Source organism: Rhinoraja longicauda, chromosome 22 (genome assembly GCF_053455715.1).
Source record: "Rhinoraja longicauda isolate Sanriku21f chromosome 22, sRhiLon1.1, whole genome shotgun sequence".
Taxonomy (NCBI): Eukaryota; Metazoa; Chordata; class Chondrichthyes; order Rajiformes; family Arhynchobatidae; genus Rhinoraja; species Rhinoraja longicauda.
In genome coordinates this window covers 19,315,791-19,343,685 of record NC_135974.1, presented here as the reverse complement: position 1 = coordinate 19,343,685, position 27,895 = coordinate 19,315,791, and the positions used below count along the sequence as shown (strand labels likewise).

General features: G+C 39.8%; 1 protein-coding gene across 4 annotated transcripts in view; it reads right to left on the bottom strand.

The window, feature by feature from the left end:
* The window catches only part of LOC144604464 (proto-oncogene tyrosine-protein kinase Src-like), a 128,968-nt gene that overhangs the window by 62,053 nt on the left and 39,020 nt on the right, over positions 1-27,895 (bottom strand). For 3 of the 4 annotated variants that reach the window (XM_078418918.1, XM_078418920.1, XM_078418921.1), the window contains exon 2: positions 11,564-11,833. In XM_078418918.1, coding sequence (XP_078275044.1) covers positions 11,564-11,825 — 262 coding nt within the window. In that variant the 5' untranslated portion in view covers positions 11,826-11,833. Of the gene's footprint in view, positions 1-11,563; positions 11,837-27,895 lie in introns of all 4 variants that reach the window. The other variant, XM_078418919.1, reaches the window with a different exon arrangement.

Here is a 27,895-nt window from a genome sequence, read left to right as displayed (position 1 = left end):
TTTAGCAGTACGTAAGAGAGAGAGTTGCTTGTGTAAAGTGAATGACTACTGATTTCTGTAGATGCACCATAAAAAGCATTCAAATACATTGAGGCTTGACATCCCAAATGCTCTGTCTAAGACCACAAGAAATTGCAGAGTTGGGAATGCAGCCCAGTCCACTACATAAAGCAGCTTCGACAAACCACCCCTCTCCACCACCCACTCCACTATCATCATATCATATCATATCATATACATACAGCCGGAAACAGGCCTTTTTCGGCCCTCCAAGTCCGTGCCGCCCAGTGATCCCCGCACATTAACACTATCCTACACCCACTAGGGACAATTTTTACATTTACCCAGCCAATTAACCTACATACCTGTACGTCTTTGGAGTGTGGGAGGAAACCGAAGATCTCGGAGTAAACCCACGCAGGTCACGGGGAGAACGTACAAACTCCTTACAGTGCAGCACCCGTAGTCAGGATCGAACCTGAGTCTCCGGCGCTGCATTCGCTGTAAAGCAGCAACTCTACCGCTGCGCTACCGTGCCGCCCTTACTAGACCTCACTCTGCCTCAGAAGAGCAGCCAACATAATCAAGGACCACTCACATTCTGTTTTGTCGCTCCTTTTTCCTCTCCCATTGGAAAGCTCCAAAGCTCCAAAGCTCCAAAGCTCCAAAGCATGTATGACTAACTTCAAGAGCAGCTTCTTCCCTGCTCTTGAGCGGACCTCCGAAACCTCTGAAAGTTGAATTTCCCATCTTTCCATCTCTCTTTTAGCGGCCCCTGCACTTTTTTTTTTAATCTGCACCTTCTTAAGAGCTGTTACACTATGTTCTGTGCACTGATTCCTTTCTTTTTAACACTACGTGATGTACCACGCAAAACAGAATCTCAGTACACATGACAATAATAAACCAATACAAACACCACTGGGATGGAGAGAGAGTTGAGCCCATCAGGAAAAGAGGAAAAAACAGTCTCTGCAATGTCTGGTGTTATTTTTTTGCCAATAGTAGGGAGAATTATATGCAGGTGTACTTATAGTGATAGGAATGAAGTTCATAGGAATCTCTCCATAGTGAGCTCCACTTGAATGGTTTTAGCTGGTGTTGCTGTCCATCTGACACATGCCAACATTACCCCAGGGATCCAAATGGTTCACTGGATGAATGACCATGTGACATATCCTCTTGATGTTTGGAAGAGATTCATTTTTTCACTCACTTTTACCAGGATCACACATCACTCCATGAATGTAGTTTGCTTTCTTCTTTGGCTCAGATACAGGAATATAATCAGAGGTCATTCTGCACAGGCATGACCAGTGTGTGGATTAAACCATGGCGTGAATGCTGCCCCATGAACCAATAGCAAGTCTCCCTCCTGTCATGAATCTCACAGACCGTCAATTCTTCCTTCCCATTTTTGATTAAGTATCTATCACAAGCATTTGTACAGCTCATTACACAACCTTAGAGTATCCCAGAGAGCTTCAAAACCAATAAAGTACTTTTAAAACACAGCCTCAGTAGGAAACTTAGAGAGTGCAATTCTCCTTGCTGTGCAGTTCATAAAGATACTCCATTTGTCAACATCTCCCGCTTTCTTTGGAGCTGGATCATGCTGATAATATTTAGTGGTTTAACACCACTTCTAAATTGCAAATTGGATATGGAGTAAACAATGTGTAATTTGCTGCATTTTTTACTCTGATTGCTTTTGGAAAATTAAACATCTGATTAATGGGTCTGTATGGTAGTAACAGCCATTCTTAAAAGTAGGCTAAATTAATGGGGAAATTTCCACATATCATTAATGTGCAATAATAGAATTTTTGCTTGTTCCCACACTTTTAGCTTCTTGGTAGGAATGTGGGTATATACAAATAGCTAATTTATTTGGTGAAACAACTTTAATGTGGTATCCTTAAGCAATTAAGGTTGAAGTTATGAGTCTTCAGTTATGAGCCGAAGAAAACGAACAACTCTATTTGCTGCATCCATTTTGTCCTCTGGAGATCAACTTTTAACCAAAGTGTAGGAAAGAACAAACTCCAAAATTTTATCAAATTGCCATACAGAGATAGTGTACAACTCTAATTGTGGTTAGCAATAGAAGCACTTAACAAGTCCAAAGCAAGCGTTCCAGAGTGCATCCAAAAATCAGTCGCTAATCTGGTGAAGCTAGAGCAAAGTACTGAAAGCACCTTACAATACACAGACCAACAAGAACCTCAGTGAATTGACAGTAATGTGAACTGCCAGCCAAAACAACCATGACTTACTCGTTGCTCTGAGGAACTCCAGCAAAATGTTTCTTTGATGAGATGCCTGAACTCTGGCCAGTGTTTTCTCTCCTTGGCTTCAGTTATACCAAGGCTTCTTAATATAATACTCGATCAAATCAAATTTCCTAAATATTTGATGTCAAATGTAGTCGCTCTCACCAGACTTTTTTGGTGTTCAGTATTTTTAGCCTGGGGTTAAGTGATCCAGGTTAGTCTGGGGTTAAGTGATCCAGGTAAGATCTAGACATAACTGATGAAAAGGCCATTGAGATTAATTGGTACTTGAAAGCACTGATAACAATACGGGGCAGCACAGTGGTGCAGCGGTAAAGTTGCTGCTTTACAGCGCCAGAGACCTGGGTTCAATCCTGTATTGTCTGTACAGAGTTTGCACATTCTTCCTGTGACCAAGTGGATTTTCTCCGGATGCTTTGGTTTGCTCCCGCATTTCAAAGGTGCAGGGCTCTGTAAATCCTGGCTTCTGTAAATTGTCGCTAGTGTAGGATAGACTGTTGGTCAGCACGAACTCATTGCGCCAAAGAGCCTGTTTCCACACTATATCTAAAGTAGTAATATCTATAACTAAAACCTCCTTCCATCAATTTGTTGGCATTTGAGGATAGGCCGATGGAACAGTTATTGCCTGGGTTGAATTCCTCTTGAATTTTACAGGCAGGTCACAGCAAAACTATTTTCCACATTATTTGGATAGGTGTTGTTAGTTTTACAGTTTTATTGGCTCGTTCTGAAGCTCATGCCATCAATTAGCAGAACAAGGACGTTGTCTGGTCCCATATGAATTTCTCCAAGGAGTGCACTCAGCAATGTCTTGATGTCTTTTGGAGTGAATCAAATTGACTAAAGACTGGCTTGTGTGGTGACTGAGAACTCAAAAGGTCAATTAGCTGCAGAATTTCTACCTGAAGATATTTGCAAACAATTCTGCTTTTCCTTCTTCATAGAATTATAAAGTGTTAAGTTAATAGAAGGAGCCTGTCTGTTCATTGACCCGTGTCAACTCTCTAACAGAATAACTCATTAGCTTAACATTCTACTCATGGACCTTTCTCCACATGCAAATTTTTCTTCACTATAACTTTATCAATTCCTTTTTGAAGTCCACAGTGGAATCTGCTGCCACCATATTTGTAGGCAATGCATTCCAGATTCCAACTCCACATTGTATAAAAAAAGCTTTTCCTCAGTTATTCTTAATTCTCCTCACCTTTATTGTATACCTGCAACCTCCAATCCTCAACCGCTCAATCTTCTCTTCTCTAGAGAAACTAGGATTATCTTCTTTAATCTATCCTTGCAATGCCATTACTTCAGGAGCTATTCTTGAGAATCTTTTCCTTGAATGCACCCACATCCTCCTATAATGTGTTCACCAGAATATTCTATTTGAGGCCAGACCAGTGTGACTTCCCTGCTTTTCCATTATGTCTTCATTGATAAAGTTCAACATTGTATATGCCTTTTATCCACTTTCTCAATCAACACACTGCCTTCAGTTGCCTCAGGTCCTGCGCCATTTTTAGAACAGCATCAATACTGTCCATCTTCAGTATTCCTACAAAATGCATCACATGATATATCTCTGCATTTAAATTTATCTGCCAAGGGACTGCCCATCCAATCAGTGTGTCCATAACCTGGCCTAGATAATATTTAAAAATGGACAGATTATGTGGCAAGTAACATGCACGCTGCACAGCGTCCAGGCAATGAGCATCTCCAACAAAACCACCTACTCCTGACCTTCAAGACATCACAGTCACCATGTCCCTCTTTATTAACATTCTGAGTCCCATTCACCAATTTAGCTGGACTACCCACATAAATACTGCGGCTGCAAGAACAGGTCAGTGACTGATATCCTGATATGAGTAATTTGTCACTGTCTTGTTTTGACGGCTCAGTAACATCCTCCCCAAGGTCCTACCACTATCTGGGACCCATTCTCCCCCAGCCCTTACACCTCTCCAGAGCCCAGTCTTCCTCAGCTTCTACCACTCTCCAGGGCTCCAATCCTCCCTGGCTCCTACCTAGTTTCCAAGCTCCAATCTCTCCCCAGCCCCTACTACGCTCCAGGGTCCCAGTCTCACCCAGACCCCAGCATGCTCTATGGCCCCTGGATCCCCCCAATCTTCAGGGTCTCCTGTGCTCCTATTAAACCTATCTGCAGGAATCCCATGCATACTATCCTAACCTAGAAATATCTTATTCCTTTATTATTGCAGAGTCCAAACCTTGGAATCACTTCTCAGTGGCACTGTGGAGTTGCCTTCTCTGCAAGGGTTGCATTTTCCTTCTATCTGAGCAGCGAATGCAAAGTCTTTGCAAACAATTCTTTGCAAAGTTTAAGATGCAAATGTTGGGAGCTCATTTTGGATGAAATCTGTCAGTTAATGCAGAGAAATGCGAGGTGATGCATTTTGTAGTAAGACCCATGGAGGCCATGCTCTTTTTCCTTTGTGATGCATTTTGAATGAAGATAGACAATGTAGAAGAAATTCAAGCTTACATTGCAAAACAAGACAATAAAAACAATTTGTTCCAAGCAGGAGAGCTTGATGCTGAATCCGTGAGACACAAAGCACTGGCAGGCATAAGTAAAATCAATATGGAAGCAAGCTGCCCGGCTTGTTGATGATCTCCTAACTCAATAACATACTCATCAACTACAACTTAATTCCCTCTGCATCATATCCTCAGCACCCAAATTCCCATTCCCAAAGAAAAGGCTAGCTTGAGTTATCCAAGCCAACAATAGTGGTAATTTAAAAACATCATTCTGTGATATATTTCAATTGCAAAAATCAAAAATAGGCACTCAACAATTGTGAATCTGTGCTTAACAATTACGTCCTCTCTATCTGCAACCTGCCGGAGATGACATACATAGAAATCATGGGCACCTCATTCAAATGAAAAGAACAGAGAAAAAAATTAAAGATAAAAAATTCTCCTGCACTGAGTTGTACCAAATGTTCAATGTGCACCTTGTCCACAGGGATCTTTTCAGGAGGTCATTCTAATGCAAGACTCTCTTGTACAGTCTTAACTTGTATGGGGCAATAGAACTGACCTTGCATGTTTTATGTACCTGAAAATCTATCCATCAGAATGCAAACACCGTGGCCAGATGAGGGGTTAATGGGGCTTTGGAAGAACTGTCATTATGATAGGGAGAAATCAAATTGGGTTGGGACATAGCGAAGAGAATGAGAGGAGAAGGTGGATGACACGAGAGAATTGGGGGTCGCAATCAAAGGTTGGCAGGGGCTCTGATGGAAACATGCTACAATGATTACGATTTTAATTTGAAAGGCCCTGTGCGGGGGGGGGGGGGGCAACATCAGACTCCACGGTTTCGGTTCTCCAAAAGTATTATTGAAACGTGCCTTACACGGAAAACAAAGGTCAGCTTCTATATGAATGGCCATGGCCATGTATTCAGATATGCATTCTATGCCTCTGAACAACAACCCACACGTCTGGGCACTTCTGCGTTAAATTCTTGTGTAAAGAACTCTTGGGTGCAAATTTCGGAGCTTTAGGGTGCACAATACAAAGCAATTGGTTTTTCAATTAGATTCTACCATTAGGTGTACATTAGCAAAGGACTATTCTGAATATTTTCCTTAATTGTAAAATGCCTTACTTTCTCTTGAGTGAAGATGTGCTTTTATGTGCATTGAGGTGAGCAATATTAGCAAATAATGGTTATCAAGGAGTTCTTGGTCAGAGACATATAGACTAATGCTTTCTGGTCTTTCCCTCAATGATATGCTTTAATCAATGCTGAAAAAAATCCTTCACTCTGCCAAAGGAATAGCCCCCTATTTTGCACTGACCATCTTTTCCAAATTAATCTCTATGTGGAAAGGAACATCAGTCTAGGAATTTCATAAACAATTGAAGCCCAGTTCAATTTTTATTGGAGTAATGGAATAATATTCAGTTATGTAAGCAGCCCAGTGCCCGGAATGGCAGAGATGATGGGTATGGGGTTTGGATAAAGGAGTGAATAGGAAAGGTGATGAGACAATGCATCTCAAGGGTTCAGGCTCCATCCAAACAAGGGTCAGTTGAGGAAGGATTGTGAGCTTGAACAATGGAGAATTCCCTGCCCTTCTTTAAATAAGACCATTTCCTTTCATCTGAAACAGGAACCCTTCAAGGTCACATTCAAAAGGCAGCTTCTCTGATATATGACTCTCACAGCATTCCATTGAACTCCAGATGATGTGTACAAGTCCACTGCGAGGTTTGAATCACTCGATTCTCAGTCAGTCATGTAAAATGATAACCTGGCTAATTTGGTACAAAATTAAGAGAGTTTTTCTTTGAATATTTTTACAATCTTAACTGACAGGCTTTGGAATCCACGCAATGAGGAAATACTTTCATCTAATTATCTAATCCCAGCCTAAAATATCTTACAGTGAATAATTTCTAAAAACCACACCAACGCTACACACAAGACAGGCACCCCTTTCTTCTAAGATATTAAATAATATTGCGAGCGAAGGAGATTGTATATTGATCACTCCACATTTGTGTCATCAACCATTCAAAGGAGAACCTCTTCAAATACAAAATCATTTGATTGCCAGGAGATTCTACCACAAATCTTCATTTGAAGCGATAAGTAATAGGGGAATTATTTCACATCTTTTGTTGCTCATTATTTCTGCATAGTGGACCATTTAAATGGAGATAAGGTGTAGTGCCTGTTCAGCTGGACTTCATCCTGTGCATTTCAAATTGAATTAATACTACAGGGACATTTGACTGAATTACAATTGGTAACACGCACACCGTGATCAGTTAACCCATAGTGGTAGTTTACAAAATGAATGAATGAGAGAAAGGAGTGATAAGCACAAATTATTTAATGAGACACCCTGAATATAACATGAACTTAAAAAGAATCTGAAAAGGTGAATCTGTATGTTGTTTAACCAGCGATAGATTATTTAGATTATTTTTCTTTTCTGTCTTTCTTCAATGTTCAAATGAGAAAAAGGTTTGGAAAAAGTAAAGAGAAAAAATTACTTCCATTGTTGGGAGGGTCGTGAACAAGAGATGGATCATTTAAAACAAAAGTGCATAGAGATTTCTTCTCTCAGAAGGGAGTGGCTCTCTGGAACTCTGCTCTTGGTGATGTTGGAAGTCAGGTCATTAGAAATATTTAAGGTGGAGATGGTAAAATTATTTTGAAAAATGTGAAGGATTGGGGAATTGAGGGCAGAAAACATATTGCTGGAGGGACTCAGCAGATCAGGCAGCATCTGTGGAGGGAAATGGACAGACTGTGTTTTGGATCGGACCCATCTATCACTTGGGTAGGAAGGAACTGCAGATGCTGGTTTAAACCGAAGATAGACACAAAATGCCAGAGTAACTCAGCGGGACAGGCAGCATCTCTGGAGAGTCTCGACCCGAAGAAGGGTCACGACCCGAAGCGTCACACTTTCCTTCTCTCCAGAAATGCTACCTGCCCCGCTGAGCTACTCCAGCATTTTGTGCCCATCTATTTCTTGCCAGCTCTTGCCCCACCTCTTCCTCTCACCACTTTCCATCAGCTATCTCCCCTCTACTCCAGTCTTGAAAATGGGCTCTGACCCCAAATTCCTTCTGTCTACTTCCTTCTACGGATCCTGCCCGACCCAATGAGTTCCTCCATCAGTTTCTCAAGATTCCATCATCTGCAGTCTCTTGTATATCTGAGGAATTGAAGGCTATGGGAAACTGGCACAGGGGAGGAGGAGTTGAGACCAGCATAGATCAGTTGTGATTATATTGATGACCTCCACCTGATCCCACTTTCTTGGAAATCAGTAAAATCAAATTAATTTGATTAAAATGCAGCTATCCCTTCATTGCTACTGGGTCTAAATGCTGGAATTCCAGACCCAGCAACACCATGGGACTACCTGCAACAGAAGGATAACACAGTTTCAAGGCAAAGGCTCACCATCAGTTTCCCCGAGGGTAATGATGACAGGAGGAGAGGAGACACTGACCTTGACAGTAAAGCTAACAGATCTTACAATAATGATTAAAAAACAGCATCAGTTCATCAAATAAAATAACAACTGTTAAGAGTATTGCTTTTTTAATGCCATGGTCTGTTCGGCAATGGAGTCTCCACATAATAATTCGTTGAAAGGGTAAATACTTCAAAAGGAACACTAAAATGAACTAGCAAGACAGTGGGACCATTGTGTCATCTTTCAGACAGGGCAAAGGGCAATCAGAGTCTCCATTGTGCCAGCCTCCCTTTACATTATGTATTGTGAAAGATCTCAGGCACAGTGTGATTCACTTCAAAAGCAGATTTAGGAATGCCACAGGTTCAATCTCTGTCCTGAGTCAGTTTTAACTCATGAAATGGTGCAAATTCTTAAAGTGGCCTGTGCAAAGAATATAGTGAGGAAATAATAAACTGGATTCCGGATCATCAGATCTTTCTCCTTTGCTTTCATTTGTGAATTAGCTTAAGCTTCTTTCTTTCAGTCCAATTAATATGTTGTGTTTTTAAGTATTAATAAAAACAAGTTATATTATGACAAAATTATTAAACAGTATTGCGCTGTCAAAGATTCTCAATTTGGATTATTGGAGCTTCCAATTCTCTCACTTTTAGCAAGAACCTACAAGAAAATGCCATTCTCCCAAACTTTTCTGCTCAGGAAAAATGTTCCTCATAAGTCAGATAACACAGAATGCATGGCTTATGACCAAGCTCAGATGTTACATTATTCAACACTTCATATACAGTTGTGAGAATGACAACCATATAAGAGAGAGAGAGAGAGAGAGAGAGGGAGAGCGAGAGAGTGAGATAAAGAATGAGATAGAAAAAGAATGGGAGTGAAAAAAGAGATAGAGAAAAAAAAAGAAAAAGAAACAAGGGGAACAAGAAACAGAACAAAAAACAGAACAAAAAAACAACTGGGAGGAGAAAGAGGGAACCAATCTGGAAAAGAGTTGAAAAGCAAAACATGAATCATTAAGGGGAAGGAAGGAGGTGAGAGTAGGAGAGCAAGGGAAGGGTGGTGGTGAGAGCAGGAAGGAAAAGGAATGGTCAGGATGAGGCATAGGGGGGAGAGAAAGTGGGGGGGGGGGAGAATGTGGGAGGAGAGGGATAGAATAAAGGATAAAAAAGAAAGAAACTCAAACTGGGAAAGGGAGAGAGAGTTATCAAGAAAGAAAACAAACCTAGCTGGAAGACAGAAAGGGAGATAAGGAAAATACAAACTTGGAAGGCAGAAAAGGAATAACACTGTTGAAAAAACAGTGGAAACCAACAGGCACACTTGGAGGCAGACATATAATCAGGAGTGAATGAGCACATATGGCACAATAGTGAATAACACAGGTCAATGTGTTTTGGTCTAGAAGTAGATTTGGTGCTTACTTCTGAGAATTTTGTCTTATTCCTTGAAACTGTGATTAAGTGATGGGGTATTGGAATTTGTCATTTGAAATTAGTTTGTTTTATAACTTGCTCCACATTGTCGAAATCCTTACAACTGTATGAAAATTTAGACTACAAGTTACTTCTGTTGTAGTGCATATATGGCTTTTCTCATTGTGGCTAATTCAGCGAGAAATATTTTGTTCAAACATTTCTTAATCTTTGTAGTCTGTGCTTAAATTAAGTAAAAATAATATCGTTCATCGCACAATGATGCAAAAGTAAATATTTTCTTTGGGGCCTAATGACACTGAGCCACTCAACTCCGCAAACGTAGTAACTTTTATAATGACTGGAAAAATATTACATAATCAAATGTAATCATACCAGTGGTGTGATATGATTAAGCGCCACATGATCAAATCATCTGGTTTATATTAAAGAGTTGCCACCCTTAATGCTAATCCAGGGGCCCCTTATGGATGCTAGTGCTTCCCCAGCACAATCAAAACAGTGTTTTCTCAAAAACAGATGATATTTATTATTAACAGTCAAAAGAGATCAAAAATTAAGTCAGGTCACTCCAGAAATTGTGGGATCACCCACCCCAACAATTCTCACCAACTTCTACAGTTGCACCTTATTTGCAATTCCACCACCACCCTTTGCCTCCTTCCATGAAGCCAATATATCAAGTCGGCTATTTCTCCCTGGATCCCATGCGATCTAACCTTGCAGAGCAGCCTACCATGCAAAACTTTATCAAAAGCCTTGTTGAAGTCCATATTAACAACATAGAACATAGATCCAGCCGGCCTTAGTGCTCAGAGGACAATTGTTTGGTGAAACAGTCGCCCAGTCTTTGGACATGCCAACATGAATTAGATCACTTCAGGGACACTGAAGGTAATAGATGTGGTTTGAAGAGGTGCATGTGAACCACTGCCTCACCTGGATGAGTTGCTGGGTTCCCTGGATGGAAGTGAGGAAGTACCTGGAGAGGCGATGGGTTGGGTGGGGAGGGATGAGTGAACCAAAGAGTTACGGAGAGTTGTGGTCTTTATACAGAGTGGAAAGAAGTGGGAACGGGAAGATATGATTGGTGGTGGGATCATGTTGAAGGTGGTGGAACAGAATTCCCTTTTACCTTTCCCCCTTTGTTTTCATCCCCCTGAATTCTTCCACCCACATCATTCGCTCCAGCTTTACATTTCACTTCTCCTCTTATTTGACACCCTCCATAGGTGCAGCTGGTAGAGCTGCTGCCACACTCTTCGACCTTGACCTCAGGTGCTCCCTGTATGAAGTTTGCACATTATCCCTGTGACAGCATGTTTTTTTTTTCTGGGTGCTCCAGTTTCCTCCCATGCCCCAAAGCCTTGTGGGTTTGTAGGTTTATTGGCTACTGTAAATTGCCCTCAGAGTGCAGAGAGTGGAAGAGAATGGGGGAAAACAGAATTAGTGTAAACAGGTTTTCAATGGTCAGAATAAACTCTATGGGTTGAGGGGCCTGTTTCTATGCTGTATCTCCAAACCAATGTAAATGTTCCACCTCTAGCCTTTGTCATTTACTCCAACCATTCCCCTCCCCCCTTCACCTGTATCCACCTATCTCTTGCTAGGCTTTGGCTCGTCTTCACCTCCTATTTGCAGCTTTTTATCCCCCACTCCAATTAGTCTGAAAAAAGGTCCCAACCTGAAACATCGCCTGCCCATTCCCTCCCCAGATGCTGCTTGACCCACTGAGTTCCCCCAGTACTTATCTTTTGCTCAATGTATTCAAATTAATTTATAATTAATCAAAAGTTCTTTCTTCCTTGGTCACTGGCACAACCCTGTTTCTCACACTAACCTGCCAGTTGGCCCGTTCGCTGTGACGGTGAAGATGCGTTGGAAGAAATAACTCCTCCGAATAATGTTAATTCCGTGGTCCCTCCAAATGGTGCAATGCTGGAGTTGTTCTCATCCGGACCCAAAGTTTTAGCTGGGGTTGAGTGGGATTCTTGTGGTCCTTCAAGACCATAGCGTAGATTTTGCTTACTGGACAAAATGCTGCTGTCTCCACCTTTTGTTTTCTGAGACGGGTCTTTCAGCTTGCTCTTGCTACTGCCCATTATTAAACCTGCTGAGCAAAAAGTATAATTAATAATTGTCATAATTGGTTTTGATCAATAATTCACAGGCTAATTCCATTTCCTCTGCTCCAATGAATAGCTGCTATTTTTAACGTTAGCATTTATGAAAATAATGAAAACATTAAAATAGATGTAAAGTTGTAAAGTTTCCCAAGGCAATAATTAATCTGCAGTGCACCAGGAAATTGAATTATTCGGAAATTTCTTTCATCAATTAAAATAAAGTAACAGCAGTTCATTTTTATTGAGCATTTACCACAGTAAAACAAACCAAAATGGTACATGAAGGCATAGTCTAAGGAGGTTATGGCAGAGTGGTCACATTACAGGAGTAACAGTCAGAATCCAATGTACAAAGGCACAAGTTTGAATCTTCCTTTGCCGTGGGCATTTCAATTTAAATAATCAAGTGTACCAGGATATTTTAAAAAAACATTGCATCAGTAGTGGTGATCAAAAACCTATCAGAGTCATATAAACATGGTTATAAAGGGCGGCACGGTGGCACAGCGGTAGAGTTACTGCCTCACAGCGAATGCAGCGCCCGAGACTCAGGTTCGATCCTGACTACGGGCGCCGTCTGTACGGAGTTTGTACGTTCTCCCTGTGACCTGCGTGGGTTTTCTCCGAGATCTTCGGTTTCCTCCCACACTCCAAAGACGTACAGGTATGTAGGTTAATTGGCTGGGCAAATGTAAAAAAAAAATTTTTTTAATTGTCCCTAGTGTGTGTAGGATAGTGTTAATGTGCGGGGATCGCTGGGCGGCGCAGACCCGGTGGGCTGAAGGGCCTGTTTCCGCGCTGTATCTCTAAATCTAAAAAAATCTAAAAAAAATTATCATCCATAGGGACCATTCTCATGTGGTCTGGTTTATATGTGACTGAAGACATCCTAATACAATTGATCGTTAATGGCAACCTTAATCCAGGAGCAAAAGGGATAGGCAATAAATGTTGGCATTACCAATGATATCTGTACCTCTGTGCATGCACAACTTTAACAATATTTGAGATTAGGCAAACTAAAGCAGGTAAACAGAGTTTTGATCAAAGAGCTCAATTTAATCCAAAGCCAAAGCAAAATAATGGTGAATTCACTTCGCCATCAATGTATTTTTTGCAAAATGCTGAGAATGGTAGAGTTTAAGATCAGAAAAAAAGTTTCAATTTTTTTGTAATTTAATTTGCTCTGCCCCACTAGTCCTGCTCTGCCCAAAATTAATTATGTTGATTACCACCCAACTTCCATCAAAAGATCAGATTTTTATTCCGGTGGCAGATCACTATTTCATCTTCAGTTTTGAGACATAAAAGTAATTGCCTAGATGCATTGTATATATGATGACGCCATACTTCTCTTTATTCAGTCTAATTTGGGTGTATATAATTTGAAATATGCCAATATTTCTGTTTTTACCTCCCTTAACTTAATACATGTTCTCTTCTTGGTGTTTCCTGTATGTGATTCTCTCCATCCTCCCCATGAAAAGTTAGTGCACAGAAAGCAAGTAATAGGAAAAAATGATCACTCTAAAATTCTAGTGCAGGAAGGAACTGCAGATGCCAGTTTACATAGAAGATAGACACAGAATGCTGGAGTAACTCAGTGGGACAGGCAGCATCTCTGGATAGAAAGAATCGGTGACGTTTCGGGTCGAGACCCTTCTTCAGTCTAGACCCCAAATGTCACCCATTCCTTTTATCCAGAGATGCTGCCTGTCCCCCTGTTACTCTAAAATTTCTAGTTTGTATTGTCCCATGTCACCCCACAGCCTGAAATGACCCGCAAATTCATCATATATTTTTTAATAGAAATATGTAGATTAGAAACACTCTAATGTGTCCCAGAGGGAATAATAAAAGAAAAGGAGATAAATGTTTAATGTGGAGAAACTACTTTAAAAAGTTAAGTATATAGACAGGTGTTTGACGTCACACAGAAACAGATTAGTGAACTCAAAAAGACCTTTTGTTCTTGCCAACATTACCTGTGACAGCTTGTTCAATACAAAACAAAACATCAATTCATTTCCTTGGCTCAGTGACTTTGATGAAACACTCCTTGGACATCAAAATAGATTAAATCTTCCGATGGAGTAACAATTGGTGGAGAGCCATTAGGAGAGGGAATATTAACAGATATTCCCCTCCTTTATATAAACTTTCTGCAGTGCACTTTCCAGCCTCTGGTCCACAATCATAATTTCGCAGAATATACTAAGCTGCTAAATGACATTTTATCTAATATCTTTAATTGTATTCCCTTATTCCCAACTATTCCAAGTTGTTCTCCATGATCACCTGATCCAATTCCAATGGGACCTATGTTAGGTTTCAACTTTTCTACTTTTTAAAAGATTACAAATAACTCCTTGATCAAGATGGTGGGCAGGTGCAGCTGATGATATGCCAGTGGGATTTTGGCTTCCTCATAAGAACACCAACAAGATGAATAATTCCTGTCAATGTTCAAAGGGTATCTGCAACAGATGGCTGGTTGACACCACCAATACTTTACCTTTTAAGAAGAAAAGTGGGTTTGAGTTTAGGTAGAGAAATACGACTTGTAGCATTCCTTCTAAGTAGGAATGTACTTAAATTGTCTTGCATATCCAGAGAAATAAAAATACATGTGAAGATAGTGATTAGGCACTTGTAACAAGGAATCACAAGTGGCACAACTGGAAAAAGATAGCAACAGAACTTTACCTCAAGACCCTGGAGACCCACATTCCATCCACCATTGGTGGCTACTCGAACATTGCATAAAAAGACACCCAGCAGGTAGTAAGACTGATATAGGATTTATGATTTATAACAGAGTTTTAATCGTAGGGCTTGCTACAACACAAACCCATCAATGAGAAAGGTTAATATTTTATTGTTTTACATCAGTAAATTATTGGTCAGTGATTAGAAAGAATGAAATATAATGCAAAACGTGCAGGTTCTAGTGGATAAATTGCCCATCTAATAAATGGTAAAGACAGAAGATTGAGAAAAGTCTCAATTCCTAAGGTTTCCTTACTGATTGGATCAATCCTTCAGAAGAGAGGAGATACATTACACTTACAACATTAACTATATCTTAAATTGAGATTCAAAAGAACAAGGAAGCAAACAATACAGGAAAAGAGGCAATTATATCTAATTATCATTGCAACTAAAGTGAAAAGGAAGACCTGGAACAAAAATAAAGTCAAAGGTTAGCTCTTCTGCTGAAAAATTGCTGTGTAATGGTGACACGTTTCAGCATACTGAAATAAGTGAAACAGTTTCGTGGGGGAACTCTTCACTCTGACATAACAACACACAGAAATTCAGCCAGACCACAGCAGATTCAAAATCTACTCCTGCGTATAATCATGGATACTACAGTGCAGGAACAGGTCATTCATTCATTGCATTAATGCTCAGTCAGAAAAGCATTCCACATCTATATACTAAAACTCTTGTTTGTTTGATCCTGAACTGCAGTCAAAACAGTATACGATAGCGCGACAATTTTAGGACCACCTTATTCACCGTCGTCCCTTTGGTGCTAATGGAAGAGGTTTCATTGAAATCGGTGTTATATTTTTAACGTTATTCACATTTTAAAGTTTAAATCTATCTCCTAGGGAGGGAGGGAGGATAAAGGGGGTTGAGGGGGATGGAGTGGGGGGAGGGGAAGGGGGGGAGGCGATACACTGTGGATATGATAAAGTAAAATATACATTTAAGTTCCTTTTTTCAACCTTTGGATTTGAAGTGCCCTTTGACAGATGCCGGAATCCCTCAATACTGAATGTCCAATGTTATAATGAAGTGTAGTTGCTGTAATAATGAACAGAATGTAGCAAATTAAAAAAAACACAAAGTGCTGGATTAACTCAGCAGGTCAGGCAGTATCTCTGGGGAACGTGGATTGGTGATGTTTTGGGTTAGGACCCTTCCTCAGACACAAAACGTCACCTATCCATGTTCTCCAGAGTTGCTGCCTGACCCGCTGTGTTACTCCAGCACTTTTTTTTTTGTGAACTAGCATCTGCAGTTCCAGGTTTCTAGAATGTAGCAGTAAATTTGCAATCTAACAAGATGCCACAAATTAAAGGAGGTAAATGACCAGCTAACCTGGAAAAAAAATAGGAACAGCATCTCTGAAAGTTCCTGTCAGACTGTATAAAACACGGGGCAATCAGAGCACAAATAAAGTATAACTTGTATTTCGGAGAAAAAAGGTAAGATTGCAAATTAAAGAACAATAATGAAACAAAGAGACAAAAGATTGCAGATGCTGGAATCTTAAGCAAAAACCAAACAAACTACTGAAGGAACTCAGTAGGTCAGGCAGTCTCTGTGGAAGAAAATGGACATGACATTTCGGATCAGTACCCTTCTTCAAGGCTGGAGGAGAGAGGAGATAGTTGGTAGGAAGATATGAGGTGAAAGGGTGTGGCAAGGTCTGGCGAGTGATAGGTGGATCCAGATAAGGAAGGTTTGATTAATAGATAGGAAGGTGGGGGAGAGTTCCTAAGTTCATAAATCATACGAGTAGAATTAGTCCATTTGGCCCATAAAGTATACTCCGCCATTCAATCATGGCTTATCTTTCTTTCCTTCCAAATCCTTTTCTGCCCTCTCCCCATAACCCCTGACACCCGTAAAAGTCAAGAACCTTTCAACCTCCACCTTAAAAAATATGAATTGGCTTGGCCTCTATAGCCTTCTGTGGCAATGAATTCCACAGATTCACACTCTCTGATTAAAGAAATTCCTCCTCATCTTTCTAACGGCCTGTCGTTTTATTTAGAGGCTCTGGCCATTGAACCTACACTCCCACTTTTGGAAACATCCTCTCCACATCCACTCTATCCAGGCCTTTCACTATTCGGTAAGATTCAATACAAGATATGAGGTCCCTCCTTATCCTTCTAAACTCCAGCGAGTACAGGCTGTCAAATGCTCATCATATGTTAACGTAATCATCCCTCGGATCATTCTCGTACAGAAAGGCAGAGGTAGCCACAAAGGCTGGCGGTGATAAGTGAAATAAGACTAAAAGGTTGCTGATGGTGAAATCTGATAAGAAAGGAAAGTAAAGAGTGAAATGTACAACCGGAGTTCCAGCCTTAAACTGACTAGCCCACTGAACATTTGCACTCTTACCATCAGGGCGAGCTAGAGCACCCAGTTACAAGTCACTTCAATTCCACTTCCCACTCCCACATGGACCTGTCTGTCCATGGCGCTTTCCTTTGCCAGAGTAACGCTAAAAGCAAAATAGACGACTAGCACCTCAATTTCCACTCGGAGAGCCCACAGCTCAACAGCATGTATCTCCAAGTGATTAGACGCAATAGGAAGCTCCTTTCCTCAATTGCCATGAACCTGGACTACGGCCTTTCCAATTCCCACGTAATGCAAACAGCTAAGAAGTTAATTTCCCAATCTTTTTTCTAAATTGTAACTTTAAATTTGGATTAAGTTATGAAGAAAAGTAATGCAAGGGAAAGGAATTCTCTCCAGTTGGTTTAAACAAATTAACATAAGTGGGCAGCACAGTGGTGCAGCTACTGCCTTACAGCACCAGAGACCCTGGTTCGATCCTGACAACGGGTGCTTGTCTGTATGGAGTTTGCATGTTCTCCCCGTGACTTGCCAGGGTTTTTTCTGGGAAGCTCCGGATTCCTCCCATACTCCAAAGACATACAGGTTTGTAAATGAATTGGTTTGGTATAAATGTAAATTGCCCCTAGTTTAAATGGGTGGGGATTGCTGGTCAGCGCAGACTCGGTGGGCTGAAGGGCCTGTTTCTGTGCTGTATCTCTAAACTAAATTAAAAAGGATGCTGGAAAATTAATCCAGGTTCAGGTCACAAAAAATGCAAAGATTTACTGCATATAACTACTTGCTCAGTCAATGGACCTGAAGGCACTTTATAGTACTCATAACTTCTTCAGCTGTAAATTATGTCAATATTAATATGCACAGATAATTTACTACTAAATGCAAGAGAAGTTATAGTCCACACTATCACCTAATATTGTAAATGCTGACTATCTATGGCATTTAACAAGGATTATAAAGGCTTGGTTCAAAGAGCAAACAGTTTGGTGTCAGTTAATAAATCTTGGAAATGTTCCAGTGAGCCATGGAGGGAATTCAAGCTGCTTTTTCCTACAGTTATATCAGGGTTTACAAAGAACATCATGAACAGTCTGGTTTGGAAAACAATACAAACATGAAAATATCAATCAAATCTTTGTTAGTATTTGACAATTTCTGCTTCACAACTATAAATATATTAATAATACCTTTGTCAAGGTTTTCACTTGTGGTAAAAACATTCATATTTAGTTTTACGCCTTTGAAAAATGTATTGCCTGGGGCTGGTCTAATTATTGCTCGTCCTGCACATTGTTAGTATCTTGCACAATCTACCATGGTTACTTCCAGGAGTTCACTGCAAACAGATGTGAAAACACTTGGAGTCCCACAAAGCAGTCTCTCAGCATCAGTAGCAGAAAGATGCAACACCTGACATCTGCCTCGCTTTGTACTTCACTCCTGTCAATAGACTGTTTCTCACCTCATTTCATACCAAAGCAATAGCTCTCCCCAGGAACTGTTCAAAATTGTTCATTTCTTTTGTTGAATTGCACTAAGAAAAATATGCCGGGCTTTACTTTTACACCAAACAGTTGGTGGGCACAATGGTCACTTGCTCTCCTTTCATAAGCTCATTACATTCTACTGCAAAGCTGGCTGGTTCCAAAATCGGAACCATCTCAAAATGAGCCTTCCTAACAACTCAGTATTTTGAAAAAGATTGAAAATTCAATGCTATCTAATGTCATCTTTATAGCCTCATATGTTCTTCCTTCAGAGTTCACAGTAATTAAATGAACAGCTGTGTATATTAATTAACGCTGTACCTTAACATCATCTCTTACTTTATCAAATGTTGTCTTTCCTGGCTCTTTTTCAAATGTTTGAACCAACTGGTGGTTGTGATGCAAAAATGGTCAAATTCATCCTGTGCACTGCCAAAAAGTGAAGTTGCAAATGCTACGATTCACGGACACCGAGTAACACATTTGTTGAAATGAATGCACTTTTTTATCAAAGTAAGTGAAGATTAAAAGGCAGAGCAAAGTAAAAATGCAGAATTCTCCTCAATCCAAACCAATTTGGTCTTCAATAAAGACAATTTAAAATTCAAATGCAAAACATAAAGTGTCATAAGGACATTTGAGTTCAAGGCATACAAGCAAGAGTAAGCCATGTAGCCTCATGAGCCAGTCTTGGTTCAGTGACTGCAGCTCAGAAGTATTATGCATTCATTCCTCGGTAACGTTGAAAGTGTGATCCGATGTTAAACTAAGGTTCCATTTGCATGTTCAAGTACATGTGAAGGTCTGATGGCAGTAAAGCAAAGAGCAAAGAAGCCTACAAAGGCCTTTGACAACATGTACATACCAGCAAAGAGAGGCAAGGACTCAATAAATATCACTCTCATTGGTGCCTGTGGGAATTTGCTTCAATATTTGCCTGTATCAAATCTACAATTCAAAATATTCCTGGGAGTTGCATTGGGAATATAAACCATTATAAATAATTCAAACATTAAAAAAAAGTGCTATTTAAATGGAAGACATGGCCTGCATTTTTTTTTTTCTTTCACCTAAAGTAAAGAGCACATCAAATGCTTCAAAAGTGAAGAGTTCACAATGTTTGTGAAGCAGTGGATGCAACCAGTTTGGACATCTGACTGGGTACATCCAGTCTGCCAAGTCCCCCAAATGAATGTGATCCCTGAATTTCCCAGGCTTTATTTCTGATTCAGTTAATGGATGCTTTCTCATTACCTGTCATTTTGTTTGACAATATTAGGCCTTTCCAATTAAAATAAATAAATAAAGGCAAATTCAACAACTTTGTTTTGTGCACCAAATTGCGATTAAATAGGGAATGAAATGCTCACAAATGTAAAAATGTTTACTGCTGCCCACATTTTACTAAACCAAATTTTTATTGTCCAAGGTAACATATCTTGTGACAGAGTCACAATGAATTGCATTTATTCAGTAGTCTGTGCATTATAGTTTTATCAGTACATTAAAAAAGACTGATATTTTTTTTAAGTTCTTCTAGGGTCTTTTCTTTCTCCAATCATTACCAGTTAATACTATAATAAATGCAAGCCTTAGTTCATGCTGGAAAGTCACAATTGTAGGGTTTCCCCTCAGCTAATTAAATAGACCTGAAAGGTGTTGTAGGGCTGTACAGTGATTATACTTTTCAAAGGATTGTTCCAGCAGTGCCAGTTTTACAACCATCATTGGGCACTTTAAGCTTTTGTGCTCATTGACATTAGCCAACAGCGTTTACAGTTCTCAGTTCAGCTACTGTTTGAAAGGATAAGTCCTAATTGTAGTATTCTGACTAACCTCTTTGTTAGTTAGGTTTTACAGACACTTAATATGGCTCACATTGGACTTCTTATTGTGGATGTAACTGTACACTAACAATCATATAACATTCCCTTATTGTTTTAAATCAATTCACAATATAAAACTGTTACAAAGAAAATCTGAAGTTGATACTTTTAAAGGAACTGGATGATGTAATGATGACCCCTGATTTCCTCACATTACATTTACTTCATGGTTACATTTATAATGCAGTCTTGTACGGTAAGGTCACTTGGTTTAGCAAATAGCTAACTTCCTTCTTAATAGTAAATGCCTGTCAACAAAAGGACCCCATTATTACCATAATCCTGCCAATGATAAAGAGACAAAGGAACCTTTTGCGTGTCAAGCAATTTTGTTATAATCTTCACAATAAAAATATCTGCTGTGAATGACATTCAACCTTGGTTAAGAGAGCAGCAATGACCTTTTATATAGTGCTTTTAATTTAATAAAGCATTCTAGCTTGCGTCACATGTACGTCAAACACAAAATCAGAAATACGTGCTCAGCTGTGTGCGGCTTGCTGCCAACTTCTGAATAAAGTTTGAACCAGCCTGAGGTGATTTAGAGTCAAATCTACATTTATGTAGAACCAAATAGATCTTGAAGTGAAGTTCTTCACAATAGTGCTTTCCACTTCCCCTGTTTGCCTCCCCACATCCCAGTCTCTCTCCCCCTCTCCCCCTCTCTCCCTCCAAATATCGGACAAACAGGAAAAAAAATGTTCAACACCCAAGCTAGTCTATTTTCCCTGGCTTTAAACATTACAATGTTTCATACATTCAAAAACATTTAGAATCATTCCAAATCTTTTAAAAAACCTTGAAAGGTATTTAAGAACCCAAAGCTCAAATAATTTAAAAAACTCAAAATTAACTAATACTTAGTCCCTCACAGTTATTCCCCTTCATTGATATGATCGGTGAACCAGCTTCCATGCTAGATCCAATCTTGTACAAAATTTCATATGAATTCACCTTCTTAACTGGAGGAGATTTTTGTGGTGATTTTTGATAGATGTGCACAACCTAGGAAATTCTGGTTACTTAGTTTTACATAGGAAATGCAACAATTCCTCACACAATTATGAAAACTGTCAAATCACCAGCAATGCAAATACTTCTAAACTCATATCACAGCTGCTCATTAGCCAGAATATTTTTCCAGACACTGGTCTTGCAAATGGTTGATGCCGAAAAAATTACAATTTGAGAGCAAAATCATCTACACCTACTCAGCCATTGCATGCTGTCCAGTGAGTAGAGCCCAGAGTCGATCATACAGATTAGTAAAGATGAAAAACACAAAGTGCAAGAATACGTAGGTCAGGCAGCATCTCTGGAGGACATAGATAGGTGACGTTTTGGGGCAGGACCCCTCTTCAAACTGATGGCAGCTTTCCCCTCACTACTACAGTCAGTATGAAGAACAATTCAGACCAAAAACATCACCTATCCATGTCCTCCAGAGATGCTGCTTGATTCGCCGAGTTACTCCAGCACTTTGGTGATTTTTGCTCAAGATCCCATCATCCATAGTCCCTCGTGGCAACTTGGTAAAGATGAAAATGTGTGTTTTTTTAACACATCCAGTATATATATATATGAAACTAGGCAACTGCAAACAAGGTACATACTTTGTCAAAAGTGCACAACATTCAGCTTTTTCTAATAATGTGATTTGTTTTGAGTCCATAGCACCATGTTCCTGAAATGAACACCTAAAGGGTAACACAGGTGGATAATGCAGATGCAATGTACAGCATAGATTATTTGAGTATGCATATGATTAAATGTAATTGGTGCACTGGTTGTAAGTCTGTTCTTCTCAGCTTGCCTGATCAGTTAAGCACTGCCAATTCAGATTTATTTTACACAGCACAATTAAATTAGAGGGGAAGGGGGTGATCAATTTATTCTTCATGCAAACCAATGTAGATTGACATAAACAGCCTCAGAAGGGTCTCATGAGTTATTCATCGTATTATGGAAGGTCTAGTGAAAGCTCTCCAGAGAAACATAAAAGGCTATCGACAGCTTAGCCTTTTCTTTCTACAACACAGAGCAAAAAGATATTTTACATACTGAAGTGATCCCCGTGGACTTGGAATCGTGAAACTATTAGATGGAAGAAAATGTATCTCAAATTTCTCACTGGCCACAATTAAAACAAAGTTAAGAGGCAGTCCTACATCTGCTAGACTTTGGACAGTTTGCGTTGTTCAGGATTTTAACAATCGCTAGTCTGTTTCCTTTATAAATTCCAGAATGCAGAGGCAGAGTTTCCTTTCCAGTTGTTATCCCCTTTGGATACAATGCATTATGAAGGAGACTTGAGAAAGGCCGAGGTGTGAGGACAATTAATGGCAAGAGTCCTTCAATAATTATCCAAAAAGTACATATCATGCGTGCTCATGAACTAGATGTCACCTTTCCACCCCATCATCTTTTTTTCCAATCATTGTGTTTTGCACATATGCCTTGCTTTTTTTGCACACTTTTATCTTTTTAGTCTTGCAGAATTTTGTGTAATTGATGTATAATTTGTGGTTTTGCATGGTTGTCCAAGTTTGTACGCCTGTGGTGTTGCTTCTAGCAAGATTTTCATTGCACCTATACTCACGGTACTTTTGCATACGACAAGACTGTCGGGTCCAGTCATCCACACAAAAGATACAGTGCTGTTGTAACAACAGAAAATTTGAAGTTCTTTGTTTTGATGCTCCGATTTCCTCCCACATCCCAAAGATGCATGGATAACTTGGTACGTTAATAGTCACTGTAAATTATCATTAATGTGTAGGTAGGGTGGGGATCTGGGGATAGTTGATGGAATGAGAGGAGTATAAAATTGGATTAGTGTAGGATCAGTGCAAGCGAGTGAAGTGGCTATTTGATTGTCAACAAGGATTACAGGACCTACTTCTGTGCTGTATCACTCACGCATCCTTGTTATTTGGTGATTTGAGGAGGGGTGTGCACCCATTGTCCCTGTCCCTTGACAGGGTCCTGCTCTTTTAAAGCACAGTTTGCAGCTTTTTTGTCTGAAAGCCTCATTTGTTGATACCCAGTTGAACGGACAATGCAACCACCCTCCTTAAAACCCCACTTTGTCAAAGCCTGCTTCCTTTAAAGCATAGCGACTGCTCTGGGGTTTCCAGAGGATAGCACGCAATCCCACAGCCAGGGCAGCTCATGTCCCAAATATATGTTTTTAATGTACCTTTAAGCCTTTTGTAAAACATGTAACTGAATTACCTCAATAATATTATGGCCTCACAGATCCCCATCTTAATCGACGGAGCCCCTGAGGCATCATGCATCTCAGTTTGGCTTTTGGATGCCCAGAGGCTGTGAAACGTTATCTATAAAATGTGAGTCTTTCATTTGAGGTTATATTTATGGATCATATGGAGCTGCAGAGTGAGCAGAACAGGCCCCAGAAGCAGCATTACAGGTTTGTAGCACTACATCTGATCCACATTCACTTTGATCACAGCTCCCCGCTGGCATTGTTAAATTTGCTTGTCTGCATTCCAACAATTGCTGTGAACTGCAGGGAATAGCTTTCTCCCTTTTACAATAGCTGAACTGATTCTACTGACAAGAATCTCCAAGGACAGGCTCATCAACTCCACAAGGCCATCTTTATTCATAAACAAACTTATCATCAGCCCCATCGGTGTGTTCTCAAATTAAATCAATAAACTACCAAAGTATTACATTTTAATAAACCAAGGCTTGTCGTTATTGAACCTGATCCAGGTCCTAATGGGAATGCAACTGTCCTCACAAAAGCTGACATATGATGTCACGGTGTCTGGATATTCATCGAGGCTTGTGGTTGCTTCCCTGAACACATTCCATTCAGTGCAGTCAAATGAAAAAATAATCAATGGAATGAAAGGCAAACAATATTTTTTTTGAGTAGGATCCTGTTGAAAACATTGTCAGACCAGAGTGATGGACAGTAGAGATTCACTGCGGAATTGCAAGATCCTCAGTTAATCTGTTAGATTTCCTATAATGATATAGTGAGTTGTGGTAGGCAACATTTTTATTCACTGTGTTGTCTGAAGTTCATTACATACCAATCTGCTCAATCTAGAACTAATGCTTTAGTATATCAGATAATTCCCACAAATACCATAACATAGAAATTTCCCAGAACACAAGCCCAAAGACCTGTATAAGCAAGTAGTTACTTGACACCTTGAGGTCTCTATACTTTGGAAAACAGGAAGAGATCAGACACCCAAATCAAACATAAACAAACTTTGTTTGCTTGTTTCATTTGGAGAGTTGGTTCGACATGCTTAAGGAGAGTATTCTGGTTTGGCTTTATCCGGTTCTCAAACAGTACATTTTTAATGGGTGGTTAAATAAACAAAAACTTCATTAACATGAATTAAAATCATGGTCCTGTCAAATGTAATCTCTCTCAATTTGGCTGTTTCTTAATGAATCTATAGAATAAGCTGATCTGCAGTGGAGATGCATTGTGTTGGTTCTGGGTTCCATCGAGCTCAGATGTTCCCTTCACAAAGTTTGCACATTCTCACCATGACTGACTGGTTTCCCTTAAGATGCAATGTTTCCCGATTTATCTTAGCAATAAAAGGAGCTGTAAATTCAGTTGTTTTGTTGAGGCAAGCTATTTGGAAACAAACCAAAGCCAGAATATCACGGAGACGAGAAAACTAACAGCTATTCCGAGATATTGGAATTTAATTAAGAATAAACCAATTGAACAAATCATATTTCTTCAAATTATCTGAATCGAAAGGATAAGTCACCTGGGCCAGATGAGCTACACCCCAGGGTTCTGAAAGAGGTAACTGTTAAGATTGTGGCAGCATTAGTCTTTCAAGAACCAATAGTGTCAGGAACGGTTCCAGAGGACTGGAAAATCACAAATGTAACTCCACTGTTTAAGCAGGAAGCGAGGCAAAAGAAAGGAAGGCAAATGCACTGCGAGCGTTCATTTCATGGGAACTAGAATATAAAAGCAAGAATGTAATGCAAAGGCTTTATAAGGTGCTGGTCAGGCCACATTTGGAATATTGTGAGCAGTTTTGGGCCCCGTATCTGAGGAAGGATTTGCTGATGTTAGTGAGGAGATGATTGGGTTAATGCCTGGGGAGTGGTTGAAGGCTCTGGGACTAAGACCAACTGGATAATGAAAGGCCTAGACAGATTAGACTTAGAAATTATATTCCAGTAATGGGAGAGTCTAGGACCAGATGGCAAAGCCCCACATTAAAAGAACATTCATTACCACAGGTGGCTGTGTGTTTTACATTGGGTGTTTTAAAGTAGAGATTGATAGTTTCTTGATTAGTAAGGGCATCAAAGGTTATGGGGAAAAGGCAGTAGAATGGGGTTGAGAGGGGAAAATAGATCTGCCATGATTGAATGCTGGAGTAGACTCAATGGGCCAAATGGCCTAATTCTGCTCCTATGTCTTAAAGAATCTGACACAATAGTAGTTACATCAAAAACTTTAATGAATTCTCAAGTGTAATTTGCACTTTTTTCAGGCAGGGTCACTTATGGGGACCATTGTTCTGCAGACCCAGCTTGGACCAGGGTTGTCAATCCTGTAGCTCAGACTAGCCAATTCCAGGAATTAAAAAAATAATGACCCAGACGGTGCTGCAAGCAATCCTGGAGAAAAGCCAGAGGAACATTGCAAAATTAATATGTAACTTCATCTAGAACATTTTCTTTCAGTAGTAAAAATATTGATGATGGGTAAAATAAATGCCCATTACACGGGCCATGACAGATGGCAGTGAAAGGCAATGTGATCATATCGCCAGGAATATATCGAACTGGGGTCAGCTTCACTTAGAAATGGTTATGTTTCCGCCAGATAAATTTCACACTTCTGTCAGCACTATCAAACAGATGATTTTTTGTTTTGCTGTGTTTTTTCTCAACTAATTATCTTCAATGTGGAAGCCCATGTTTAATCACCATGTAACTGAGCATTCTCAGGGTAAAAATCGCATTGCTGAATCAGTTAATTATACTGTGACTGTATCCTAATGTGACATTGATAAACTTAGTCAAAGAGTCATAGGCCATTCGACCCACCACATCCATGCCGACAAGTGGGGACCCATCCACATTAATCCCATCTTCCAGCACATGGCCCTCTGTCAAGTTAATTAAAAGTGCTTAAATTATTCAATATTGTCAGCAACTCTGGTTCCACCACTGTCACACAGTGCATTCCCAGTACTTGCCATTCTCAGAGTGAAAAAGGCCTCCCTCTCATCTTATCAAAATCTCTTATCCCTTACCCTAAATCTATGTCCTACAATTTTAAGTTCCTCTATTTATGAACAGTCTCAAGCTCTCAGGAAAATATCAAGAGTTAAACAGCTCGACAATGACTGGCAGAATAAGGTGATGTTCTGTGCTTCCATTAATCTTGGTGATTATCTTTTAAGCCTCTCTGACAGTTCTGTACACTGTTGAATCAGACAGGTAGGTCTAGAGTATGTCAAGTCAGTTTACCCTTCCACAGCATGGGAAGAACGATTTTAGGGTGAAAATTATGATCTTTCTTTCTGATTAACAATGACTCATAATGTCATGTCATGTGGGACAAGGAAAAAAAATTAGCAATTTCAATTATCAGGACCGAGCAAGTTTTGTTCTCCCTTCAGTAGAAGAGGGTGATTTTCATATACAAAATCGTGATGGGATTAGGTAGGGCAAGTAGAAAGAAATGGTTTCCTTTGAAGGAGGAGGTAGATTTAAACTGTCTGACCAAGCGCCCTGGGTGACAAGGAAAATCACTTTTTTATACATGTGGATATTATCTAAAAGCAGTGGCTAAAATGCAGATTCATCTACACTTTTCAACAATGAATTAGATTAAATTTAGAAGATAAGAAAGCAATGCAAGAAATTAATTAACAGGAAGTGGCCAGAGTGGAGTGGGCAGCTATCAGTAGGACTGTCCACTGTCACCGAAATCCATTGCAAAGAGGTCTGTTAAAACGAGGGTTTACTGTATTTATAGTGTCCACATTTCTTATTTCTGAAATTTAATGTCTCCTTTCGAAAAGGCTCGAAGGGCCGAATGGCCTACTTCTGCACCTATTGTCTATTGGCTATTGAAAAAGCCACAACTAACATATGGACCCAAATAATGTTGATGATCTCAGAAAGTATAGGAGCAACACTGGTCTTCTAATGCAATGAGATAGCCGTCAGTGACTGCTGCTGACTGATGTATTCCAAGCTGTAGGAAATTTCGGTACATGTTAAGGGATGCACTGAACGCCAATGTAGCCACCTCAAAGGCTTTTTTGTGGAAGGACCACATATAAACTTTTGCCGCCACTGAACATTAAGGGGCTGGGCCCTGTGTAACAGTCTCTCAGGTATTTCACAGGTGCATTGCTCAAAGAGTGGCTTTGATGCATTGTAAATAGAATGTGTTGGTTTGATGAAAGAATCTTAGTATTCCACAATACTATTTCAGCAGCACAACTATCAAGAACAGATTCACCAGTTTCTTATTTTATTGCTGAATTTGGGAATTTAGCAAAATCTGCATTCTTCAATGTAGTCC